Source organism: Lissotriton helveticus, chromosome 7, assembly GCF_964261635.1.
Source record: "Lissotriton helveticus chromosome 7, aLisHel1.1, whole genome shotgun sequence".
NCBI lineage: Eukaryota > Metazoa > Chordata > Amphibia > Caudata > Salamandridae > Lissotriton > Lissotriton helveticus.
Genome location: NC_136068.1, coordinates 1,096,794,444 through 1,096,820,530, shown reverse-complemented (window position 1 = coordinate 1,096,820,530; position 26,087 = coordinate 1,096,794,444). Strand labels below are relative to the sequence as shown.

At 48.6% G+C, this 26,087-nt stretch overlaps 1 protein-coding gene across 1 annotated transcript in view; it reads left to right on the top strand.

Moving 5' to 3' along the window:
* FAAP100 (FA core complex associated protein 100) overlaps nucleotides 1–26,087 on the top strand; it is a 308,450-nt gene that overhangs the window by 260,098 nt on the left and 22,265 nt on the right. Inside the window, exons 7-9 of the mRNA XM_078654230.1 lie at nucleotides 6,321–6,457; nucleotides 8,805–8,921; nucleotides 25,368–25,454. Of these exons, the coding sequence (XP_078510356.1) occupies nucleotides 6,321–6,457; nucleotides 8,805–8,921; nucleotides 25,368–25,454 (341 nt within the window). The remainder of the gene's footprint in view (nucleotides 1–6,320; nucleotides 6,458–8,804; nucleotides 8,922–25,367; nucleotides 25,455–26,087) is intronic.

Here is a 26,087-nt window from a genome sequence, read left to right as displayed (position 1 = left end):
TATAGTTAAGCACAGTTTTTGAGAAAAATGAAATCAACCTAAAAGTTCACAATGGAGGTCATTTAGGGATTTTTCTAGAAGCTCTCACTCACCACCCTGGGTGGTGACATGCTTCATCATCGGGCCCATCAGGATAAGCCGAATGCTTCCCTGGTGTGCTACAACGCCAGGTTACTGCGGAGCTGGTTTTTCGTGACAATAGTGTAAAAAATAAGTGAATTAAAAAATGCCAAAGAGCTGTACCAAACAAAAACTGGGGTCCCCACTCTAAGTGGAAATACCCAACACATTAGTTGGTAAGTTTCCTGACACATATATTTTAACCAATACCTGACTGACCACAGAATAAAGTTTTTGTTTGGTAAAGCTCTTTGGCATTTTTTAATTCACTTATTTTTTCACACTATTGTCACGAAAAACCATGCATATGAGATGATGGAGGACATGGGTTTTCCTACATGCATGTGCTTGCAGCAGGAGATCACTTGACATAAACTTCCAATGTCCTGTAGATGTTACTTTTAATATCAGAAATCTTTACTAATTGAGGCATATGATGTGTTGAAGGAAGCTGCAACCTAGACCGACATTTTTTTTAATGAATAGGATCAAGTAGCTGCTGAGATGGAAAGGAAGACAATGAGAAAACAGGCTGGTATTTAAGTGAGCCAATGGGTAAAAGCCAAGTGAAGCATGTGTAATAAAAAATGGTGAGAAAACAATGCTGAGAGTGGGTGTATTTCCTGCAACAGTTAATAAGACATACAAAAGAAAATTGAGAATAAATCTGATTAATCTAAAAACAAGAAAAGAAAAAGTCACAAGGAAACTTATTGTGATGAGGAGGATCATTTCCTAAATGATCTTATAGATTCAGAATCTCCTCCTTTTACTGACAATGCACAGACAACAAAACTGCCAGCACATGATATGGATGAAATTGAACCAAGCATGGCACTTATGTGAGAATATTACACACTGCATCGACTGAGCACTGGGACCAGTTGTACCTGGTCTTAGTGGGATCATTGCTGCATCTGCTATTGATAGGGGTGTTCCAGTTACTGAGGCTGTCGCTTCTATAAAACCAGAAATTAATATTGAGAATATAAAAATGTAGTTTGGAGAACTTTTACAGGGTACGATTTATGCAGAAAGTGTGTGTAAAATTCAGATGTTGTAATATTTGATCGGGGGGAAGAAGGAAAGGAGATAAAGAAGAAGAAAGGTCTACTGCCTCTATGAGCACATATCAAAGAACTAGTTGACTGCATAAACAAGCACTGGAAAAGCCAATTGGTCTCGCCTATGCAAGAGCTATTGGATTTACCAATGTGTACACTAGAGTGGCTGCTTTTCAGCATGACTAAAAGCTAGTGGCACAGAGGAGAGCTGTGTGGAGTGTCATAGAGTGGAATGGCGAACAGTGGAGGAGAGTGTTGTACAGTGCCAGCAGGACTGTTTTTTATAATTCCTCCACAATATATTGCATATAGTATATGTCGACCGCTAATTTAGTTTTACATTTCAAAACCTGCCTGGGGTGTGAACTGTTAAGAGGGTGTCACCCTATGTATTTCCATCTGCTATCATTACCTGGAGGAGAAAATTAATAGAGCACAAGGCTCTACTAGGGAAATCTTTAATACAGTAAGAACTTTCACTGACCCTATGGCCCTCAAACGCCAATCCCCGGTGTCACAGTCCCTCTGTACTCGTCTCTCCAACTACTTTGAAGAAAAAATCGCATCCATCTATGATTCCTTCCCCTGTAGTAGCAGTCCAGGCACTGGAGAAAAATCTGTGGACCTCCCAGTGTCTGCTCCTGTTTTTTTAGAATTCGAGGAGATCACTTTAGATCGTTCCTTGGCAGAACTCCTAAAATGTAGGTCAGGCTCTCCAAGTGACCCTTGGCCGGCCAAACAATATAAAGTACTAGCCCCTCTTCTTAATCCCACACTCAGTGGCATCTGGAATGACTCCCTTAGCACAGGCATATTCCCGGATTCATGGAAACATGCCCAATTGGTTCCTATTGTTAAAAAAGTCAACGCAGACCCAGATGAACCGGCCAATTACAGGCCCATCTCCCTATTGCCCGCCCCAGCCAGGGTTCTCGAAAAGCTGGTGCATCAGCAACTAGGAGCCTTTATTGAAACCCATGGCTTATTACATGACTCCCAACATGGATTTAGACCAGGCTATAGCACCGAGTCTGCCTTGATAGAGATGGCTGATTCCGTGCGATGGAAGCTGGACGGGGGCTCAAGAGCGGTGTTGGTGCTGCTTGATCTCTCTGCAGCATTCAACACCGTCTCTCACCCCGTCCTACTTGACCGCCTTCGGTCTAAAGGTATTCAAGGTAGGGCCTTGGACTGGCTCTCCTCTTTTTTATCCAATCGGACACAGGCGGTGTTTACGCCTCCCTACTCCTCCGATAGCCGTCCGCTAAAGTGGGGAGTCCCTCAGGGCTCCTCACTGAGCCCCCTTTTTGTTTAATGTCTATTTTCCCCCCTGGCTGAGCTTATCGCTCAGTCAGGAATTAAGGTAACCATGTATGCTGACGATATTCAGCTCCTGTTTTCTTATGATGCTCCTACTAAGACCACTTTTGACCCTCTGAAAGACTGTCTTCGTAACATCGCCTGCTGGATGGACAATAATTTCCTTCAGCTGAATGCAGGAAAAACTGAGGTTCTCTTTTTCCATCAATCCTCTCCTTTGGACTCGAACCTTTGGTGGCCACTTGACTTGAGTGCGGCCCCCTCCCCCAAGGAATCAGTAAAAAACCTGGGGGTTAGATGGGATTCTAGTCTCTCCTTCCGTAACCAAGTCCAGACTGTGTCTGCTGCCTGCTTCTCAAAAATTAGGATGATCAAAAAATGTATCAATTTTCTCCCTAGTAACACCAGGAAAACTATTGTCCAAGCATTAATAACATCCCATTTAGATTATGCCAACGGTCTGTATCTTGGACTTTCTTCTGGTCTCGGTCACCGGTTACAGATAGTCCAGAATGCAGCAGTCCGGCTGGTCTGAGGCATCTCTCTTCGTGAGCACATCTCGCCACATTGACGCAGGCTACACTGGTTACCAGTTCATAAAATAGCAGAATTTAAAGCTCTTACCTTAGCTCATCGTGCTATTAAAGGAAAGGACTCTGCATATCTCTCTTCCTGTCTTCGCCCATACAGCAATGCTAGATACCTTCGATCTAATTCAAAAAGCTTGCTGTCTACCCCTAGGTTTAAAAAAGCACGCTCTGGGGAAAAACCTTCCAGGTATGTGCCTCCTCTCAATGGAACAAACTTCCCATCTCCAGCTGGATGATTCAGGAGGAGCTACCTTTTCGCAAGGCACTGAAAACATTTCTTTTCTGCTAAACTCATCTGTGTAAGACTCAGCTAATGTGCAGGAGCGCCGGGACACCCCGTTGGGGTAGCTGCGCGCTATATAAAATACACTAAATAAAATAAAATATCATGTATATATTTGCAAATTAACGCGTAGCATTGAGTAGTGTATGTGTAATAAATTACTTTTCCTTTTCATGATTAAAACATGGACTGGATAGTGATTTATTGGGTGCTGTTAGTTGCTGGGCCGACTCTAGGATGGTGACCAGTGCCACTGCACCCGGTGCTAATTTCAAGGGGCGCAGAGTTCGCAAGTTTATTTTGGTTTTAAAAGCAGGTTTTAGTTTTAAAGGCACCCGCTGCCACGTTCCTTGCCTCAAACAATTTCCAGGCAACAATAAAAAATATCAAGATAACTACTGTGATTAATGTTCTTCCTGGAGAGAGATCATAGTTTTATCTAGTTGAGGTTTTGACTGATCATAAAACAGCACAGAGGGGTGAATGGGTACCATGCAGAACACAAAGTGCATAGAATGTAAATAGGTCAGTGGATTACTGATTTTCTAAGATACATACTTTTGTTACTTGCAGTTTATAAATTAAAATCCGAATATAGAACAGTGAATTATTGTCATCAAAGAACTGCATGCACACTGCAAAGTATAGATTAGAGCATAGATTAATGTTGCAAAAAGGGTTCAGTTGGGTAGAAATCAATTTGTTTTATTAAAGATAACTCCAACCAGGGCCGGACTGCCTACCGGGCAGTTTGGAGTGCTGCTGAGCTGGGGGCTGATTTCGTTCATGGAGACCTGCTAAACAAAATTCGTTTTGCTTTAATTATTTTGAAGCACACGCAGGTCTCCATGAACGAAATCAGCCCCCACGGCAGTGAAATCAGCCCCCAACTCAGCAGAATTCCAAACTGCCCGATAGTCAGTCCGGCCCTGCTCCCAACTATGGTGTTCCGTTTTCAATTCTAAGTTTGTGCTTCTCCACACCAAGCACTCTTAAACTATACTGCCTACCAGTATGGATGAAATGTTACTTCTACAGCTTGTAGGCCTCTGATTAAGGTATAATTTCCTATACACTGATTTACACATGTATGATTAATTCTCTCTGTGTAATGTGTGTGTGTGAATCAAAATGGTATTAGTGGTGATACATAATTAAATGCGTCTAAAAGAGAGTGTCTATGGAGTCTTGGGAGGCACTCTTAAAAGGTGGTGAGGGAATCCGTGGCGGAGGTGGTAACCGCCTCCAGAACCGATGGGGGGCACCAACAAACGTTGTCACATTGGGCACCACCAGCACTAGAGCTGGCCCTGGTTAGTTGCTACGTAAGGCACGAGTACTAGTCTACACCACCTCCCCTGAGTAGTCCATGGACTGTTCTGCCCTACTACCCTGAGAGTCAAGTGCCCCAAGTTGTGCTTATTTTCACGTAAAGGGTGATCGTGGAGTCACTGATTGTGAATGGCCCACTTCTGAACAACCAGTAACCCCCTTTGCAACCATTCTCTCCCTAAAGGTCACCCAGAAACCCCGTGCAAGTCTGCGCACTTTGTAGCCTGTCTGGTATGAAAAACTATATATATATATATATATATATATATATATATATATATACATATATACATATATATATATATATACATATATACATATATATATATACATATATACATATATATATATCTTCAAACCTCCACACCGGCAGTGTGGCGAAAGAAGGAGACGGACAGGCAAGTTTAGATTTTATTAAACTCCTTTCGGACGTTATATATATATATCTGTTGTCAAACAAACTATCGTGGGCACCCATCCTAATCTGCTAACCCGTCTGTTCCTCTTTGCCTTCTCTTCCGACTCTTGTGCGGATCACGGTTCTCTGATTCTTTGTAATGCTTCAGTTTCTGAAAACATGCAAGCCTTCCTTAACTGGAAAAAATCATAATGGCCCTGATTTGCAGTATGCTCCTGAAAATGGTCCGTATCTCGTGCTTAACAAGGATGGTTCTTGGGGTGTAACGATGGATTATTTCGGGAGCCACCGTGTGCCTTGTTGTTGGGACACCCTGCTTCCGGGCCTTTATAAATCATTATTATTAGGTGAGGTGGGCCATTTGGTTCAATGGGAGCAAACCAAGTGCAGAGCTTCCAGAATGAATGTGTTTGTCAAATTAAAGGTCTTGGCTGAAAATAGTGTCCTGTTGACATAGGGTGAGGTGCAGCACCAAGGGAGGTGCGTTTGACCGAGGTAAGGAGGCAGGTCTACGAAGAAAGGGACTGATGATGAAATAGAAGAGCGGGAGGGCCTGGGGCAAGAGGCGCTTGAAATAATGCAGTGCGCAGTGGCAGTCGCTTTAGGCAGGAGACATTACTTCAAATGACTTTAAATAAATACTTTGTGTTTTTTAATGGAGACCGGGCCCACCAGGGGTTGCCTTCCTCCCACCGTCCCTCGCCTGTTCCGTTTTACAACATTTGTAATTGTAGGAGTCTTTTGAGCTGACACTTATTCACTCAGTAGGGCAGTTACGCAGCCCCTCCAGGCAGCCCCACATCTGCCCAGTAAAGACAGCATGGCTGGTAATTCCTTCCCTTGGCTTCGCAGAAACCAGCCCGGGTTTTTCCATTGTTCATTTTCCATCTCGCTGCCTTCGACAGGAAAAAGCGAACCTTTTAGTGCCCTGTGAGGCCACCTCTGTTTCTAAACTTTCTGCTGCGCTGCTGTGTGTGTGTACTGTTGGGGTGGGCTGCCGGCTTCCGTCCGCCTCAGACACTGTCATCCCCTCTGGAGCGGGCACTCAGCGGCATCCCTCTAAGTGGATCCGGTTAATGTACATAATGTGACAGCCGTGCGCGCGGATGCTGCCTGCCTTGAGCTGATGGATGGCGCGGGAGGTGTGTGCAGGTTGTGTAATGCTGCCGTGTTTGCTTTCTCCCCTCCCGCAGGAAGCCCCCCGTGCCGGGCCGTCCTCCAGTGGCTGCTGGCTGACAACGCCCGGGTCGATGCGGTGAAGGAGCAGGAGCTGTCGGCGGCGCAGGGCGTCGCTCCCGATGGAAGGGACGTCCGTCTGCTTGTCACCGAGGCAAGGATTGATCACCCTCCCCAGGCCTGTCGCGCCCTCCCCACCGGGCGCTGCAGGAGTCACGGGGCGGAATGCTAAGTGTACCATGTACTCGCCGATGGGTGGGGTGTTATGTTCTGTCTTCTGTGGGGGCGCTAGCAGTGTGGGGCGAAGGACCCTCATTTATTGGTGCTAGAGAGTTGGGGCACCATACAGATTCCAGAGTACCTCTGACTCAATGCATAACATTTTCCATACGTGTTGGCGTGGGAACTCTTTATCCCGTATAGTCCATGGTGCCCTCCCCAGCCGCTCAATTGTATAAAATCGCCAGGCAGTTGTTCTCTAGATCGCACCGTTACGCGGCACCTTCGTGCTGCCACTGGTGGAATGTTAAGCCAAAGTCGAAGCTGATGTAACGTTACTGGAGCAACATTTGCCCTGTTGGACCAAAGTAAAATGTGGTTTTGGAACTGATCACATGATGCAAGTGACTGTACATCATAGACTGGCGCTGGCGCACGGTTGGCAACCCAACCATACATCCGAAGGACATGATGGCCTCCCCGCCCCTTCATCCAAAGGGCATCTGATGCACTGACCCCCCCCCCATCAAAAGGCGCTCCTGATGCCCTACCCCCCACTTCATTCAAAGGTCACATGATGCCCTGCTGCACCTCCACCCAAAGGCGCTCCTGATGCCCTGCTCTCCCTTCAATCAAAAGGCGCTCCCGATGCCGTGCTTCCCTTCCACCCAAATGCACATCTAATGCCCTGCTCCCCCTCCACCCGATAGGCGCTCCTGATGCCCTGCTTCCCTTCCACCCTAAGGCACACCTAATGCCCTGCTTCCCTTCCACCCTAAGGCACACCTCATGTCCCGCTTCCATTCCACCCAAAGGCACACCTGATGCCCTGCTTCCCGTCCACCCAAAGGCACACCTGATGCCCTGCTTTCCTTCCACCCAAAGGCTCACCTGATGCCCTGCTTCCCGTCCACCCAAAGGCACACCCAAAGTCCTGCTTCCCTTCCACCCAAATGCACATCTAATGCCCTGCTCCCCCTCCACCCGATAGGCGCTCATGATGCCCTGCTTCCCTTCCACCCTAAGGCACACCTGATGCCCTGCTTCCCTTCCACCCTAAGGCACACCTCATGTCCCGCTCCCCCTCCACCCGATAGGCGCTCCTGATGCCTGCTTCCCGTCCCCCCAAAGACACACCTGATGCCCTGCTTCCCTTCCATCCAAAGGCACACCTGATGCCCTGCTTCCCTTCCACCCAAAGGCACACCTGATGCCCTGCTTCCCTTCCACCCAAAGGCACACCTGAAGCCCTGCTTCCCGTCCACCCAAAAGCACACCCAAAGCCCTGCTTCCCTTCCATCCAAAGGCACACCTGATGCCCTGCTTCCCTTCCACCCAAAGGCGCTCCTGATGCCCTGCTTCCCTTCCACCCAAAGGCACACCTGGTACCCTGGTCCCCTCCATCCAGTAACGCACTTGCCCCCCCCCCCTCCACAGTCTGAGCACATATGTGATACTGTGCCCCCATCCCAGACACATACCTGATATCCTGCCCACTAATCCAAAACGACGGAGCACGCTCAGTCCCAGCCATACCATGTGAGGAGAACTCCAGAACGCCATTTTACCGCCACCTTTCGAAACGCTGCACTCACACTTGAGTTTCCAGTGGTTAACAGCTGCAGGACGACTTGTGCAATAAGAATATTAGGGACGATGGGTCAATAGGGTATTGTAGGGCCCCCTACATGTTTCCTTCCCGAGGCGCTTGCAGAATACCGCAGCCTACAATTTCACCCCCAGCTAGTGTTTAAAGTGTGCTGTGCCTATGTTGTGACCTGTTTGGGTGGCTGTCATCAGTCTCTCGCTGCAGTGTCCAATTAACTAGCCGTGGGAAGAAGCATGCATTATTCTTCACTGTAAAAGGCACACAGCTTGTGTTGCCAAAGTGCGCCTAAAGACACGAAACGACGCTTTTCACGACCAGAGGAGGGACTCAGCAGAGATAATAAAACAGCTCTGAAACAGGCTTGTCGAAATGGAAACTCAGAGTAAAACTAAAAAGCCTGCGCGGCACTCAAATCTTGTAATTATGAAGCCTTTCCAGTTAATTGAAGACCGGCTGAGAATGCTTAAGTGCAGGGAAGTTAATCTCCCCCAAGTGAATATGCTGATGCTATTTAGGCTAAAGCTTTTAACAGTGGATTAAATCTGCAGAAACGGAAATGCTAATCTTGTTGGATTCCGAGTCCCACCTTGTGTTGTTAAGTGATGAGCGCACCTTTTAGTGTGGGGCGGGTTTGTGCCGGCAGATTGTGCTGTAAAGTTTTAACTCTCTCCAGGTGACCTTGAATGACCTCTGTCCGGAAGGGCCAGTCCCAGCGGTGGAAATTAAGATGGAAAGCACATCCTTGGCTGTCGTTTGCAGCATGCATCAAGCTGTCCTCCGGCGCGTGCAGGTATCGACACAAATGGGCAATTTATTATCTTTAAGTATGTACAGAGCTGTGTGCGTGTGCTCTGAAAATTGCATGTCTGGTATACACTTCACTGTACTGAGGAACACAGCGGCCGTTTTCACACTCAATGCACGTGAGCCTGCGCCCCTCAGAAATGACTGATTTTCGGGGTTTATGATTTTAAAGGGCCCTTGATGTTGAAACAGTGAGCATAAAGGGGCACAGTGGAAGTAAAGCGATGGGGACCGGAAGCAGTTTTCGAGAATGAAGCCATTTCAGGCAAAGGTCTTGTTAAGATTAGGATGTTCACGTGAGCTGGAACTGGCAAGTAGGAAAGGTCAGACCAAGGTAGCAAGTTTACCAGTCGTAGGAGGAAAAAAAAACAAGCATTTGCAATGCAATAGGTCTCGCATTAGGAAAGTGTGAGCTATTGGTATTGTAAATGACAATTTTTTTCAATATGTGTTGCCTTTGAAAATATATAAATTAATAGCATTGTTATTCACAAAGCCAATAGCTTACACTTTACTAATGTGAGTCCTATTGGCTATGGCAAGGCTTATTGGTAGCAAGCAAGGACAGTGCTGTTGTGGTGCTGAGTGATGATGTGGTTGGGCTGAGTGATGTGGTGGTGTATTAGAGTGATGTGGTGGTATATTAGAGTGATGTGGTGGTGCCCCTGAGTGATGTGGTGGTGTCCCTGAGTGATGTGGTGGTGTCCCTGAGTGATGTGGTGGTGTCCCTGAGTGATGTGGTGGTGTTCCTGAGTGATGTGGTGGTGTTCCTGAGTGATGTGGTGGTGCCCCTTAGTGATGTGGTGGTGTCTCTGAGTGATGTGGAGGTGCCCCTTAGTGATGTGGTGGTGTCCCCGAGTGATGTGGTGGTGTCCCCGAGTGATGTGGTGGTGTCCCCGAGTGATGTGGTGGTGCCCCTGAGTGATGTAGTGGTGCCCCTGAGTGATGTGGTGGTGCCCCTGAGTGATGTGGTATCCCGAGTGATGTGGTGCTGTCCCTGAGTGATGTGGTGGTGTCCCTGAGTGATGTGGTGGTGTCCCTGAGTGATGTGGTGGTGTTCCTGAGTGATGTGGTGGTGTTCCTGAGTAATGTGGTGGTGTCCCTGAGTGATGTGGTGGTGTCCCTGAGTGATGTGGTGGTGCCCCTGAGTGGTGTCCCTGAGTGATGTGGTGGTGTCCCTGAGTGATGTGGTGGTGTCCCTGAGTGATGTGGTGGTGTCCCTGAGTGATGTGGTGGTGCCCCTGAGTGATGTAGTGGAGCCCCTGAGTGATGTGGTGGTGCCCCTGAGTGATGTGGTATCCGGAGTGATGTGGTGGTGTTCCTGAGTGATGTGGTAGTGTCCCCGAGTGATGTGGTGGTGTCCCTGAGTGATGTGGTGGTGCCCCTGAGTGGTGTCCCTGAGTGATGTGGTGGTGTCCCTGAGTGATGTGGTGGTGCCCCTGAGTGATGTGGTGGTGTCCCGAGTGATGCGGTGGTGTCCCCGAGTGATGCGGTGGTGTCCCTGAGTGATGTGGTGGTGTCCCTGAGTGATGTGGTGGTGTTCCTGAGTGATGTGGTGGTGTTCCTGAGTGATGTGGTGATGTTCCTGAGTGATGATGTGGTGTCCCTGAGTGATGTGGTGGTGTCCCCGAGTGATGTGGTGGTGTCCCCGAGTGATGTGGTGGTGTCCCCGAGTGATGTGGTGGTGTCCCCGAGTGGTGTGGTGGTGTTCCTGAGTGATGTGGTGGTGTTTCTGAGTGGTGTGGTGGTGTTTCTGAGTGATGTGGTGGTGTCCCTGAGTGATGTTGTGGTGCCCATTAGTGATGTGGTGGTGTCCCCGAGTGATGTGGTGTCCCCGAGTGATGTGGTGGTGTCCCAGAGTGATGTGGTGGTGTCCCTGAGTAATGTGGTGGTGTCCCTGAGTGATGTGGTGATGTCCCCGAGTGATGTGGTGGTGTTCCCGAGTGATGTGGTGGTGTTCCCGAGTGATGTGGTGGTGTTCCCAGAGTGTTGTGGTGGTGTCCCTGAGTGATGTGGTGGTGTCCCTGAGTGATGTGGTGGTGCCACTGAGTGATGTGGTGGTGTCCCCGAGTGATGTGGTGGTGTCCCCGAGTGATGTGGTGGTGTCCCTGAGTGATGTGGTGGTGTCCCTGAGTGATGTGGTGATGTCCCTGAGTGATGTGGTGGTGCCCCTTTGTGGTGTCCCTGAGTGATGTGGTGGTGCCCCTGAGTGGTGTCCCTGAGTGATGTGGTGGTGCCCCTGAGTGGTGTCCCTGAGTGATGTGGTGGTGTCCCTGAGTGAGGTGGTGGTGTCCCTGAGTGATGTGGTGGTGTCCCCCAGTGATGTGGTGGTGTTCCCGAGTGATGTGGTGGTGTTCCCGAGTGATGTGGTGGTGTTCCCGAGTGATGTGGTTGTGTCACTGAGTGATGTGGTGGTGTCCCTGAGGGATGTGGTGGTGTCCCTGAGTGATGTGGTGGTGTCCCTGGGTGATGTGGTGGTGTCCCTGAGTGATGTGGTGATGTCCCTGAGTGATGTGGTGCTGCCCCTGAGAGATGTGGTGGTGCCCCTGAGTGATGTGGTGGTGTCCCTGAGTGATGTGGTGGTGTCCCTGAGTGATGTGGTGGCGTCCCTGAGTGATGTGGTGGTGTCCCTGAGTGATGTGGTGGTGTTCCAGAGTGATGTGGTGGTGTCCCTGAGTGATGTGGTGGTGCCCCTGAGTGATGTGGTGGTGCCCCTGAGTGATGTGGTGGTGCCCCTGAGTGATGTGGTGGTGTCTGTGAGTGATGTGGTGGTCTCTGTGAGTGATGTGGTGGTGCCCCTGAGTGATGTGTGGTGCCCCTGAGTGATGTGGTGGTGTTCCTGAGTGATGTGGTGGTGTCCCTGAGTGATGGTGTGGTGCCCCTGAGTGATGTGGTGCAGCAGCACAGAGACTGAAGCTAAGAACACGCAGGGTTGAGTGCTACAAAGTGCGTTCAGTTTCAAAGCACATAATGATGGAGCCGGGACAAAGCAAGGGGAAACAGGAAAACACAGGGAGAGTATATAATGATAGAGGCAGCGAGGGCTGGGGCTTGGACAGCAATCAAGTACGGGGTAGAGAAGGCACTGAATGGGAGAACACCGAAAACACCCAGGGCCAAGGAAGGAAGATGCAAGCACACGGGAGAGCAGGCGGAGACAAGCTCTCGGCATTGCTGTGGTGGGGGGGGAGCGGGAGTGCATTCCTTTGAAGTCTGATGCGGGGGAGCGGCAGCCTCGGAAGTCTGATGCGAGGCACAGACAAATGGTGGTGTGCGACGTGGCTGGTTTGTGCACGCACATAGATCACATGAACTGTGTCCAATTCGCCGTTTTGGTAGACTGTTCTTTTCCCCTTACTATAATCTCGCCGGAGCAATGCGCAAGCGCATTGGCTCAGGCGAGACCTAAAAACGGGACTTGTTAAATAAAGGGAGGCATTTTCACATAATTTGGCTTATAATATTTGGGCTAACCTCGTTCCACGGGGATGTGTAGTGTGACCCGAGAAGGCAGCCCAATTGTGTGGCTGCTCTCGTCCTATATCTTCGTTTTCCCAATATTTTGGAATAATTCATCTGGATATCAAGAAAAGCTCTACATTTAATTTGAGAACAAAAATGTAGGGAATACCTATAAGCCTAAATCGTTAACTACTTGCATTGTTACTGTTGCGGCTTGTTGTCCTTTTCTATCATTCTTTTCTTTTTGCTTATAGAAGGGCAAAGGAAAGAAATGGACACGTCTCCACGCATCGAGCCCTTATAGCTTACACCTCACTTACGTTGCCCATAGAGGCTGAAATGCATCTATAGTTGCTTATTGTGCATGTATGAAGAAGTGGCCTAGCATGTTTGCGCTCTTTTGCAACCATGAGATTCTCACAGCAGACTGCAGCGCTCCTCACAGTGGTGTAAGACTAAACATTGTCACTCTTCCGAGGTTTATCAACTATCGGATTCCCTCCGTCACTCTTCAACAGACACCGGTCTCATGGCTCTGCATGGTGTCTGATAAAGATCTCTGATATCTTTACCAAAAGGGGGGACAGTTGGGCTTTTTAAAGAGGTCCAGTAAACGTGCCCTATCAGGTCGTGCGAACAATGAGAAGGATACTGTTACTCTGGGAGTTGTGTCTAGGGAATCTAGACGTGGGAGCCAACCACCAACTAATCAGTGATGGTGGGGGGAGTTCAGCTGGATGCACTAGGAGAAAGACAGATGCGGGAATCCCGCTTAAGTGGAACTCGGGTCCTCACACACCCAGCAAGCTAGGTGTCATGCTTCATCATCTGGACCTGCTCCTCGTTGGGCTGGCGCTGCAATGCCCAACTGGCACCCGCGAAGGGGCTCTTTGTCGGAAATCTTTTCTTCTTTTGCTGTATGATGAAGTGGGGGGGGCGTGGTGGTGTAGATATGGTGGGGTGCGGTGAGTGCGTTTAAAAAGGTTGGATAGTCCAAATAAAGTTTTATTCCGGCTGGTAATCCACCTTACTGAAAAGTATGGAGTGGCAATACCCCTGTGGAGGGGTGGTCAGTTGACACTATGCTCAGCTCTCAGGGTCGGCATATTTCTTGCCTGTTGGTTGAAAATACCGTGGCAATTCTTCAGGACCTATATTGTGAAAAAGTGAAAAAAAGTATGTATATATATCTACAGTAAATGGTGCTGCTAATTGCTAACTACCATCCAGAGGGCACTACTACTGTTTGCTATTGTAGTGCCTGTCTGAGGACCTAGGGAGACAAAAGGAGTGCAGGGAAAAAAAAACAAATCACATCAGTTTTCCCCTATGAAGTTACTAGGTACTCCCCATTAGGTCATTAATGATATCTGTATCCTCCTAATGCCTATTAATTACAGTGATCAGGCAATATTCAAAGTGCAATGACAAACATTAAAATCCATAAAATCTGTAAAAACCCCATCTGGTTCAAGGTATGACCTAATGTGGAAGCACATTTATCTTCCTGACTGTGGTGAAGAAAAGTGGTGGTTATCTAATAATCAGACATACATCAGCAGGTAGGTATTATGCTCAGCGTGTTAAATAGTGCTCTATCAAGGGCTGAGCCCATCGGTGACTCTCATTCATGGACAAGAGGAGGCGCGGTGTCGCGCTTTGACTCACCCCCCTGTTTTCAAAGAACTGGCTAAGCTGATACGGGGAGTTGCACGGGCACCTCCAAAGTAGGTGCCCTGAAAAGTAATAAGAGTCAGGACAGGCGTGGCTGGGTCAGCGGTGCAGAACTACGAAAAAGATGTACTCCCTGCCCAATTGTTGGCAGGAGCACGTTCTGCTCTCCCAACTAGGGGACTCCAAACACCCAGAGGGGCTGAGCCGCGTACTGGCCACGCATGGAGGCGCTCGGCACAGACCCCACCCTGACTCCCAGGCGCTAGAGGTCCCCCGGCGGGGGAGCGAGTGCGCGAAATGCCAACAAGGAGATATCTGTAAACCCTTTAACCCCTTCGACGCTCATGACGAGCTGGGCTCGTCATGGCGTAGCCTCCTCGCACGCTCATGACGAGCCCAGCTCGTCACGTAAAGTGCGCTTTTTAAAAACCCAGCGTACGGGCGGAATTCCGCCCGCACGCATGCGGTTAACTACTGCTATGCAAAATTTGTGAAGCGCTCTGATGCCTTCGGGTCAAATTTGCGCTATTTAAAACTCCAGAAATTAGTGCTCTATGATCTCTTCGAAGACTTTCTATCACGCTCCCTATTTTTGTCCTGTTCTCTCTGTTTTTCTGTGTTGTTGCCTTTCTCTCTGTCACACTTACCTATCTCTTGGTGCCTTTGTCTTTTTACTTTCCATCTCTCTCTCTCTCCTTATTCGCGCTCTCTCTGTTTCACGTTGTGTGTCTCACTCACATCCAAGCCGTGCCCGCCGAATGACAGACGGCTGAGGGCCGTTAGTAGCAATTTCCCACAGTGTGCGCGCGGCGCCCCTGGCACCTCATTACGGCGCACCGGGGTGCCGCGGCGCACAGTTTGGGAACCACTGCCCTAGGTCCTCAGACAGGCACTACAATAGCAAACAGTAGTAGTGCCCTCTGGATGGTAGTTAGCAATTAGCAGCACCATTTAGTGTAGATATATATACATACTTTTTTCACACTAAAGGTCCTGAAGAATTGCCACGGTATTTTCAACCAACAGGCAAGAAACATGTCGACCCTGAGAGCTGAGCATAGTGTCAACTGACCACCCCTCCACAGGGGTATTGCCACTCCATACTTTATAATAAGGTGGATTACCAGCTGGAATAAAACTTTATTTGGAATATCCAACCTTTTTTAACGCACTCACCGCACCCCACCCCACCATATCTACACCACCACTGCCCACACACCCCCACTTCATCATACGGCAAAGGAACAAAAGATCTGCGACAAAGAGCCCCTTCGCGGGTGCCCATTGGGCATTGCAGCGCCGGCCCAACGAGGAGCAGGTCCTGATGATGAAGCATGACACCTAGCTTGCTGGGTGTGTGAGGACCCTAGTTCTGCTTAAGCGGGATTCCCACAACCCCCTTTCTCCTAGTGCATCCAGCTAAACTCCCCCCCACCATCACTGATTAGTTGGTGTTTGGCTCCCACGTCTAGATTCCCTAGACACAACTCCCAGAGGAACAGTAACCTTCTCATTGTTCGCACGAAGGTTCTCTGATATACATTTTTAGATCGAGCCCGGGCAGCGCATGCACTGCTTTACGAGGCATACTTTATTCAGGTAGGGACTTGAAGCCCCGCCCACATTTTCATTGGCTTGTGTCATTGTCCACTGTAAACTGCGGCTGTTCATTGGTCAAAAGGCTTAGTAGTCCCTCCTTAGTACCGCCTTGTCTCATTTTGTAACCTCCCATGGCGACACCCCATTACGTGTGTCGTTGCCCGGTAGGTAGGCTTTAATTACAGCCTCTGAGCATTATTTACTCAAATAGCTTTGTCCTGCTTTCTGTTGCAGGCAGGATATGCTCTCTCCTAACACTTAAAAAAAATGTATAGCATGCATTTGCAATGCAATAGGTCTCGCATTTGCGAGAGTTTAAGATATTCCAAAAGTAAATGAAAGTGCCTTTTATTTATCAGCGACCCTTGACCCTTTAGGCAGGTCGCTCCCCACTCCGCACGGCACCACCTGTGTGCCCGTGCCCTTAGCCCAGCTACCGCTGCTACTGACGGAGTTCGAGGCCCTCCTCCACCCGCAGGCTACCACCTGCGACTCATCCCTGGTGGCCAGTGGTTGACCAAAGGTTTGCTCTTGCTCGTGTTCTCTGTAATCTGCTCATTTGTTTTTATTGTCTTATTTTGTTATTCCTCCTTCCCTCTTGTGCCATTACTGTGCCCTTCTGCATTATTTGCCCTTTTTTGCCTTTGGGTTCTCTGTGATTGCTTCATTTGTTTTAATGTCTTAATGGCTATTCCTCCTTCCCTCTTGTGCCTTACTGTGCCCTTTTTTGCCCTTTTTGCCTTCTGTACCCCTCGCCGTTCCTTCACTCCCGTTTCCCCGCTGTCCCGTTTTCCCGCCACTGTGTCCCTTGCAGCCCGCCCCCGCTCTCCCATTCGTCCACTCCCACCTCCCCTTCTTATGGCAGCCGCGGCGCGGTGAGGAGAGCAACCCGTGACCCTTTAGGCAGGTTGCTCCCCATGCCGCACAGCACCACCTATGTGCTTGTGCCCTTAGCCCAGCTGCCGCGGCTGCTGACGGAGTTCGAGGACCTCCTCCACCCGCAGGCTACCACCTGCGCCTTATCCCTGGTGGCCAGTGGTGGCCAAATGTTTGCTCTTGCTCGTGTTCTCTGTAATTTGCTTATTTGTTTTTATTGTCTTATTTTGTTATTCCTCTTTCCCTCTTGTGCCATTACTGTGCCCTTCTGCCTTATTTGCCCTTTTTTGCCTTTGTGTTCTCTGTAATTTCCTTCATTTGTTTTATTGTCTTATTGGCTATTCCTCCTTCCCTCTTGTGCCTTGCTGTGCCCTTTTGCCCTTTTTGCCATCTGTACCCCTGGCCGTTCCATCACTCCGTTTCCCCGCCGTCCCGTTTTCCTGCCGCTGCGTCCCTTGCGGAACCGCCCCCCTTGCTCTCCTATTCGTCTGCTCCCACCTGCTCCTCCCTCCCACCTCCCCTTCTTATGGCGGCCGCAGCGCGGCCGCGCTGCTGGTGTGCCTAAGGCAAGCCCGTCTGTGCCCGTCCGCGCCCAGCACCATACCCCTGGCCCCCACGAACACCAGGACACCCAACGCCGCTACGATGCCTACACCCTCCACACACTCAACACCGGACGAGCACACGCCTGCTTCCTTGCCAGCCCGAAGCGCACCAAAGGACCCTTCTCATGCCGGAGCTGCAGCTTCACCAACCTCCGAGCCTCCAACCTGCCCACCAGGACAGAACGCAACCACCTCAGATGCTTACTACTGAACATCTGCTCCGCACGCAACCACGCCATCGAGCTCTGGGACCTGCTCGACACATCCTCCCCGGACGTAGCCTTCCTGACAGAGACCTGGATGAACGACTCCTTGGCACCCGACATCGCCATAGCCACCCCAGACGACTACAAGATCGCCCGCAGAGACCGTGCCAACGGAATAGGAGGTGGACCCGCCATCATCCACAAGACCACCCTCAAGGTCTCGACGAACACCGACGACACCCTCAGCACCGCTGAACACCTGCACTTCCAGATCTACACTGATCCCAACACCACCCTCAAAGGAACGCTGATCTACCGACCCCCCGGACCCCGGCCTCAGTTCAGTGACTCCATCTCCAACTTCGTCAGCACGCACACCCTCGCCTCCACGGACTACGTCCTCCTCGGAAACATGAACTTCCACCTCGAGAACAACAACAACACCAACTCCACTACACTACCCTGACTGACAACCTCGCCAACCTCGGACTCAGACAGCTCGTCACTGCGCCCACCCACTCCGCCGGCCACACACTTGATCCCATCTTCTCCGCCAGCCCCCACGTCTCCTTCAGCCACACATCCGAACTCCACTGGACCGACCATCGCTGCATCCACTTCACCTTCCAGAAACCCACCGCGCACCACCACACCCAACATGTCCCCTGCCGCACCTGGAGCAAAATCACCGAAGACCAGCTAAACATCGCCCTCGCCGATGCCCACCCGCCGATCCCACAGACCCCGACACCGCCGCCAGCAACCTCAGGCGTTGGATCGACGACTGCGCCAACATTCTCGCCCGTTGAAGAAATCCTCCAAAAGATGCACCAACAAGAAAGCCAGCTGGTTCTCTGCAGAACTCCAGACCTCCAAACAAACCTACCGAAAACTAGAGAAGGAATGGCACCGCGAACAGACACCGGAGAACCAAAAAGAACGCCATACGCCAACACCACCACCTCATCAGAGCCGCCAAAAGGGCCTCCTTCAAGGACCGCCTCGACAACAACGCACACAACAGCAAAGAGCTCTTTGACATCATGAAGGAACTCTCTAACCCCAGCTTCAACACCAACGACATCCAACCATCACAAGACCTGTGCAACTCCCTTGCCACCTTCTGCCACCGCAAGATCGCGACATCCAGGACAGCTTCAACAACCTGACCTCCCCAACAACCAACGACACCTCAGACCCCACGGCCACCAGCCACAGCAACCCCCTGCGCACCTGGACCCACATCAACGACGACAACACTATCAAGATCATGAACACCATCCACTCCGGCTCCCCGTCAGACCCATGCCCACACCACGTCTTCAACAAAGCCAGCGCCACCATCGCACCCCATATCCGTAAGGCCATCAACATCTCCTTCGAGACCGTGACCTTCCCGGATAGCTGGAAGCACGCTGAGATCAACGCCCTGCTCAAGAAACCCAAGGCGGGCCCGAGAGACCTCAAGAACGTCCGGCCCATCTCTCTGCTCCCGTTCCTGGCGAAGGTCATCGAGAAAGCCGCAAACAAACAGCTGACCCGTTACCTAGAGGAGAACAACATCCTAGACCCATCCCAGTCCGGATTCCGCAGCAACCACGGCACCGAAACCGCCCTCATCGCCGCCACCGACGACATCAGGACATTGCAGGACAAAGGCGAAACCGCTGCCCTCATCCTCCTGGACCTGTCAGCCGCTTTCGACACTGTGTGCCACGGCACCCTACGCAAATACCTCCACAACGCAGGGATTCGAGACAAGGCTCTGAAATGGACCACCTCCTTCCTCACGGGCAGAACCCAGAGCGTCCTCCTCCCCCCTTTCCAGTCCGAAGCCTCCAAGATCATCTGCGGCGTACCCCAAGGGTCATCCCTCAGCCCAACATTGTTCAACATCTTCATGGCCCCGCTTGCCCACGTCGCCAGACTGCACGACCTCAACATCGTCTCCTACGCTGACAACACACAGCTGATCCTCACCAAGGACCCCCTCATCGCCAAAACCAACCTCCACGAAGGAATGGAAGCCATCGCCGAATCGATGAAGAACAGCCGTTTGAAGCTGAACTCGGAGAGGACGGAGGTCCTCATCCTCGGCTCCACCCCCTCAGCCTGGGACGACTCCTGGTGGCCGACCGCCCTGGGAGCAGCACCAACACCCACCGACCACGCACGCAACTTGGGGTTCGTCCTGGACTCTATATTCTCAATGACCAAGCAAGTGAACGCCGTCTCATCCTCCTGCTTCAACACCCTCTGCATGCTCCGGAAGATCTACAGGTGGATCCCAACCGACACAAGAAGAACGGTCACTCAGGCCCTCGTCAGCAGGAGGTTGGACTATGGAAACGCCCTCTACGCGGGAGCCCCGGTCAAACTGCTGAAACGACTACAACGCATACAGAACTCCTCTGCCCGCCTGATCCTCGACATCCCTCGACACAACCACATCACACCCTACCTGAGAGACCTGCACTGGCTGCCCGTCAACAAGTGGATCACCTTCAAACTCCTCACACAAGGCACTCCACGACACCGGACCAGCTTACCTCAACAGCCGACTCACCTTCTACACCCCGAACTGCCAGCTCCGCTCCGCCGTTCGTGCTCTTGCTACCGTCCACCGCATTCGAAGAACGACCGCTGGCCGCAGACCTGGAACACACTTCCCATCCTCCTACGGCAGACCCAAGACCTCTTACCTACAGGAGACTACTCAAGGCAAGCAGTAGCAGCACCCCCCTCCCCACTAGCGCCTTGAGACCCTCTCGGGTATGTAGTGCGCTTTACAAATTTTATGATTGATTGATTAATTGATTGATCTGTTTTAAAAACAACACATACATTAAAGGAATTGTCATTTACAAAGTCAATAGCCCAAACTCTCATAAATGTGAGTTCTATTGCATTGCAAATGCTTGTTTCTGTCCTTTGAGAAATCTTTGTATAGATTTCACTTCCTCCACCCCTCATTCATGTGCCCATGTGGCACTAGCACCTATACAATAGAGGCCCAGTAGATTTTCACACAGAATTTCTCCACGTGTGCCTTGTCCAAGTTTTTTTATAGATATGCTTTGGCTGTTCTTAGAATGGCATTGCCTGAACAAGTGGGATGCAAAAGTGTTGAGGCCCATTTTTCATTAAGGATATGTTCTGAGCAGAAACATCTTGAGGTCCCCTCCGTTTATCCACAGAAGGCATCTGATGTCCATTTGCTGCAAAGGCTGCACCCCATTTTCATATTTGAGATATAGAGACACAGCCTTATCCCATGACTTCTTCTAACCGGTTACTAAAGATTTATCTTTTCAGCTTTTAGTCTGTCAGCCTTTTAACAATGGAGGTAAAAGAGATTCTGACAGCTGTTAGTGCAAAAGCAAATAGTTAAGGGCTTATTTCTGGCCTTTGTAGGGGAATTTTAATCCTCTGAGTTGTTCTTTTGGGAATATTACATTTTTGAGATTTTGGCCGCTGCACACATACAAGTTGGCACTTAAAACACAGTTTAACAGGTTGAGGCTTGCAGGTGTAATCATGATGGGACATTTTCCTTAACCAACCTCCTGGTGACGGTGCATTTTCCTGAGCTCACTCACAGGTAGCGTGCCTGGTAGCACTTGCTTTTGGCAAACAAGTTAGTGAACACCAAGCTTTTTATACTTCAGAGCCTTGCACATTTTCACAGAAACACAGTGCTGCTGCACACATATCCTCTCTTCACTACAAAAGTCATTTCAGATTTCCTTGTCGTTACTGTATGCTTCCCTGACTTACTTTAGCAGCAGATCTTATTCAAGCTGAAAACTGTTGAAGTTTCTGACAATCCTACAATATATTATATTTGTTGATTAAACCTACCGGCCCGATGTCACATATAGCAATTTATATGCATTGTAGAGCTAGAGGACAATCATTTCCTGCTTTCAAGTCCAGCCAGATGGCATTATATAGTAAGTCTATTGTGATAAAAAATGTTTTATTTTTTTATTTAACTAACTTGATGGTCTTGGTACACTGAAAACAAAAGAAGCACAGACAATTGGAAACAACAATGAACCAATGTCTTGATGTAGGGTTTTTAGTAAGACAGGAAGTTTGGCGCTCAAGCTGATATGCGTAATGTGTTGAGTGAGAGAGGTAAGTACGGTGCAGCCGGGTCGGGGGAAATACCCTGTAACCCCCGTAGATGTGTGGGTCGTGGGAACCCACCCCAATTATTAAGCAAAAGTCCCGGGCACACGTGATGAGAATAAGAAATACTGGTAGAATGTTCTACCAGTATTTCTTATCCTCATCACGTGTGCCCGGGACTTTTGCTTAAACAATGAACCAATGATCATAAGAATGGTCACGAGACACTCTGAGAGAACAGAGAGATTAGTCTGAATGAAGATAGAAAAAATGTTTCCTGCAATTTTGTGATGCAGATCCTGTGAATGATTCATCGAGTGCTTGAGAGGTTTTGAATTGGGGTGAATCCGGATTGAGTACATTATTACTTCTAATGCTTTTTTGACCACTGGAAATGGTGAGGAGTTTGGTGAGATAAGGTTGTTTCTTTACTTTGGTTTGCATGTGAGGCAGCAGACTTTGCATGTGATCCTTGCTTCGATGGGAAGCCAATGAGGGTCTTTTTAAGACTGGGGTGACGAGATTAACTTTCCTTTTGCAGTTGATGAGTGTGGGGGTGTAGTAAAGGACATCCTTAAGTGGTGTGGCCATGCCAAAATATAGGTGGGAAATGACTAATGAATTGCATATACTGATACATTCAGAGGAACAGTGTAATAAATGAATGGTGCAGAGTCCACTTAGTAGTTAAGATCCTTTATTCAGGTTCCTTCCAGGTTAGACAGACAGGTTACTTTATAATGTAGATAGATAGGAAAACCCCACCAGGAGCTCGCTGTTGTTAGCTCAGCCTCAGGTGACCAACTGCCACAACAGGGAATAGAGAGGTACAATCTGCTAGAGGGACATCCTGGCATTCTATGATGTCATTAGTATTGTAGTATTGTCTAGCCAGAGAGGAACAGTGAAGATTGTATTTACTACACATCCTCTCTCTTTATGGAGTAATATCAAAACAAAGGAATAATCAGCAATAATACCTCATATGTCTCAAACAGCAAGGAAGTTCACATTTTAGAATAACTAAAAGTAGTAGTATACAATAAAAGATGACTTTAACATGAGGTATTATTATTTGAGAAAAGAACAAAGATTCAGCATTATGACATCAGGATTATGACATAATATACCACATCCCCTCTCCTTAACAAAAGAGTGAAACAAACTAAGACTACCCTCAAGACAACCCTTGATGATGAAATGTCGACACTTGAAGTATGATAAGAATTTAACTCGAATCTTTCCTAAATGAAGCCCTGGCCAGTAGCCACAAGAAGGTAGATTCAGGTAAAACTTAGTGTACACACAATCTTCTTCAATAACAGGAGACTTTGAACCTCTCCTAAGAAGGGTACTCTGCCGGACAGCATGGGCATTGACTACCCAAAAAAAACAAAGTTTCCCCTAAAAAGGGTACACCGCAGAGCAGACTGAACATCTCTGGGAACAAAAGCATGGAGTAGCCTATAATACTCACAAAAACATACTATGGGCGTTGACTACCCAATAAGACCACAAAACCTCCCCTAAAAAGGGTACACCGCAGAGTAAACAAGATATCTCTGGGAAAAGGTATGGACTACCCCTAACTACTTATGGAACATGGGACTAGCCAAAAAAACATTTAACTTCCCCTGAAATGGTACACCGCAGAGTAAGCACAATGTCTCTCTGGGAAGAGGGGCATGGACTAGCCATTATTACTCATGGAACAAATTATGGGCATGAACTACCCATTAACACCCCCAAACAACCAACCATGGGCATGGACTACCCACAGATACCTATGTCCCCAGGAGAGGGTATAGCGCAGAGTAAAGACTATAACCCTGGGACAAGATATGGGCATGGACTACCCTCAAATACTAACATCCCCAGACTAGGGTACACCACAGGATAAACACCATAACTCTGGGACAAACGATGGGTTTTGGACTACCCACAACACTGTGTACATGGGGCATGGACTACCCACTCAGAAACTACCACCCCCAGATAGGTTACACTTCATGATACCAGGCCTGATAATACGGAAGAGCATAGACTAGAATAAGGAAATTGAACTACTCACGCAAGCACCATTTGGACATACTTAAATACACACCCCAAAACAAAATAACACTGTGTTGGATGCTATACATTAGGCTTTGAGTACTTTTTGACAAATACATTAATAAAATCAACTCCGGTGAGCGATGTCTCACCCGGGATCCAAATACCCAGACCAAATTTTAACAGAACATACATAAATTCAACTTGCTGTGTCCTTGCAGAGGGCTTGCGGGTCGACTTAAAATCAGTACTGGTGTCTACAGTCAAAGTTGAGACTTGCCACACAAACAAGGTAATAGGTTGTTTATTGAATGCCATTACCGAAGAAAAATCATGGATGAAAAGGTGTGTTCCACTTTCCACATAAACATTTCTCTAGAAGACTGTATCGTAAAAAAAAACGATGTACTGAACACTTGCTCTCAGAATTTTCCTTTTGCGGTAGTTGCAGGCATCAGCGCCGGATAATTACCTTCAAAGTCAATGATTTGTGTGGAATGATAAGATGCGCTCCTACTTCCTTGGATATACTTGCTAAATTGACTGCATCGTGAAGAAAACGAAGTACCGAACAGCTGTCCTCACACACGGCGAACAGAGTAAGTTGTTGTCGTGGCAACCAAACTGACACAAAATGGCCGCCACGTCGGCGTGAGGGACGTGTCTCCAAAGGAAGGCGTCACAGGAGCGAAGAATCACCAATTCCCCGAAGCATTCTAAAGACGTGACCAGATGGACGGGAGCAGAGCAAGTGTGAAGATAGCTCCCAGCCAACCGTCGGGCAACGGACATCAACATGAAGTAAGGTGAGAAACTAGACACGGCAAAGCGAAATGTTGCCAGAAAGTCATGCTGATGCGGCGCTGTGTTCGCGCACTGTTGAATAACATCCGGCTTGCACACAAAATTTCTCAAGCAGAGTAACACGCAACTAGACTAATGGTCAGCAAATAGCGAGTTCTGGCGCTGTATAATGATAGCGTATATATGCAAGGACTCGTTCACAGTATTTGTCACTGAAGCTGCTAACTGATCAGTTCAAAGATCAGTAACGTTCAAAGCATTTGTCACTGATGGTGCCAATTGACCACTTCGCCTATAAATTGCCGGTTTCTGCCAACGCTTGACGCTTCCTACACTGGATGAAGGCCAAATGAAACAAAACATACAGCAGGCCTCAAGGAAGAGTAATGTTGGAAAACTTTTCACAGACAGGAGCAAGGTGACAGCAGGCAAGATAGCATCAAACCTCTTAGGTCGCAGTCTGTTCACAAGTAGACATCAAAGTAAAGGCACTCACCCAGGTTGCAGGCTGTCCAGGTGTGTTAGGACACTGGTGGGGTTAGTAGGGCGTTACCTTTTTTCTGAAAACAGAGTCTCTTGTTTATTCTTGATTCTTGAGTTCCTTCCTTTTTCTCGAATATTCTTGTAAGTAGTCTTTACCACGCGTAGGTTCCTCCTTTTAAAAATCGTCGCCAAACTGTAATAAATGAATGGTGCAGAGTCCACTTAGTAGTTAAGATCCTTTATTCAGGTTCCTTCCAGGTTAGACAGACAGGTTACTTTATAATGTAGATAGATAGGAAAACCCCACCAGGAGCTCGCTGTTGTTAGCTCAGCCTCAGGTGACCAACTGCCACAACAGGGAATAGAGAGGTACAATCTGCTAGAGGGACATCCTGGCATTCTATGATGTCATTAGTATTGTAGTATTGTCTAGCCAGAGAGGAACAGTGAAGATTGTATTTACTACAAACAGCATTTGGCAGGAAGCCGTATGTATCCATTTCTATATTAATGTTATGAATCTACATTTTCAAACAGAATGTGCTAATCCACGATGCTCCAACCAGTGGCGTTCCTACTAGACTCCAGGTGAAACAACTCCGGGAGATGATCACGAAGAACGAGGTAGGATTGCACATACAGAGACGGCTTCTGCCACATAAGATCAGTATGAGCCAGGTGACGGCTGTGTGCCATGATTCCAATAGCTTCTCAGTTTTGGTTTGTGAAGTTGCAGTTATTCCTCTGTAACATTGTGGATTTCTTTACAAAACATTTAATTCTTTCTGAACTTCATGTAGTTTTTGATGTTTGAAAAAATAAATAGTTTAAGAACATTTCTGGTTAAAGTAGGTTTGTAGGAGAAAAGCACTACAAAGAACACGTTTAGCAGAAACATTATCTTGCAAAATAAAATGTTTCACAAAAAGAAAGTATTTTTTTGTTATGGTTTTTCAACTTCCGTTCTTTTTTTATGCTTGTAGGTTGTGGCGGGTGCATAGTTGAATGAAGATGCACAACAATGCATCCATTTTGCTAGGGAGGGGAGGGGCTGTCTTGCAATCGGGTAGGCTCAGGGGGTAGGGACGTGTGGGTAGGAAAGACGTACGGGTGCAGGAAGCAGAACAAAAATGGAAATGTGATTCTGAGGTATTTGGGTGTAGGGGATATGAGGATGTAGATCATGAGGTCCGGAGGTGTCTTCTTTAGTTGGTTCTTCCATCCAAAATTTCAGCTGGTGGACGCTTGTTTGGGAGG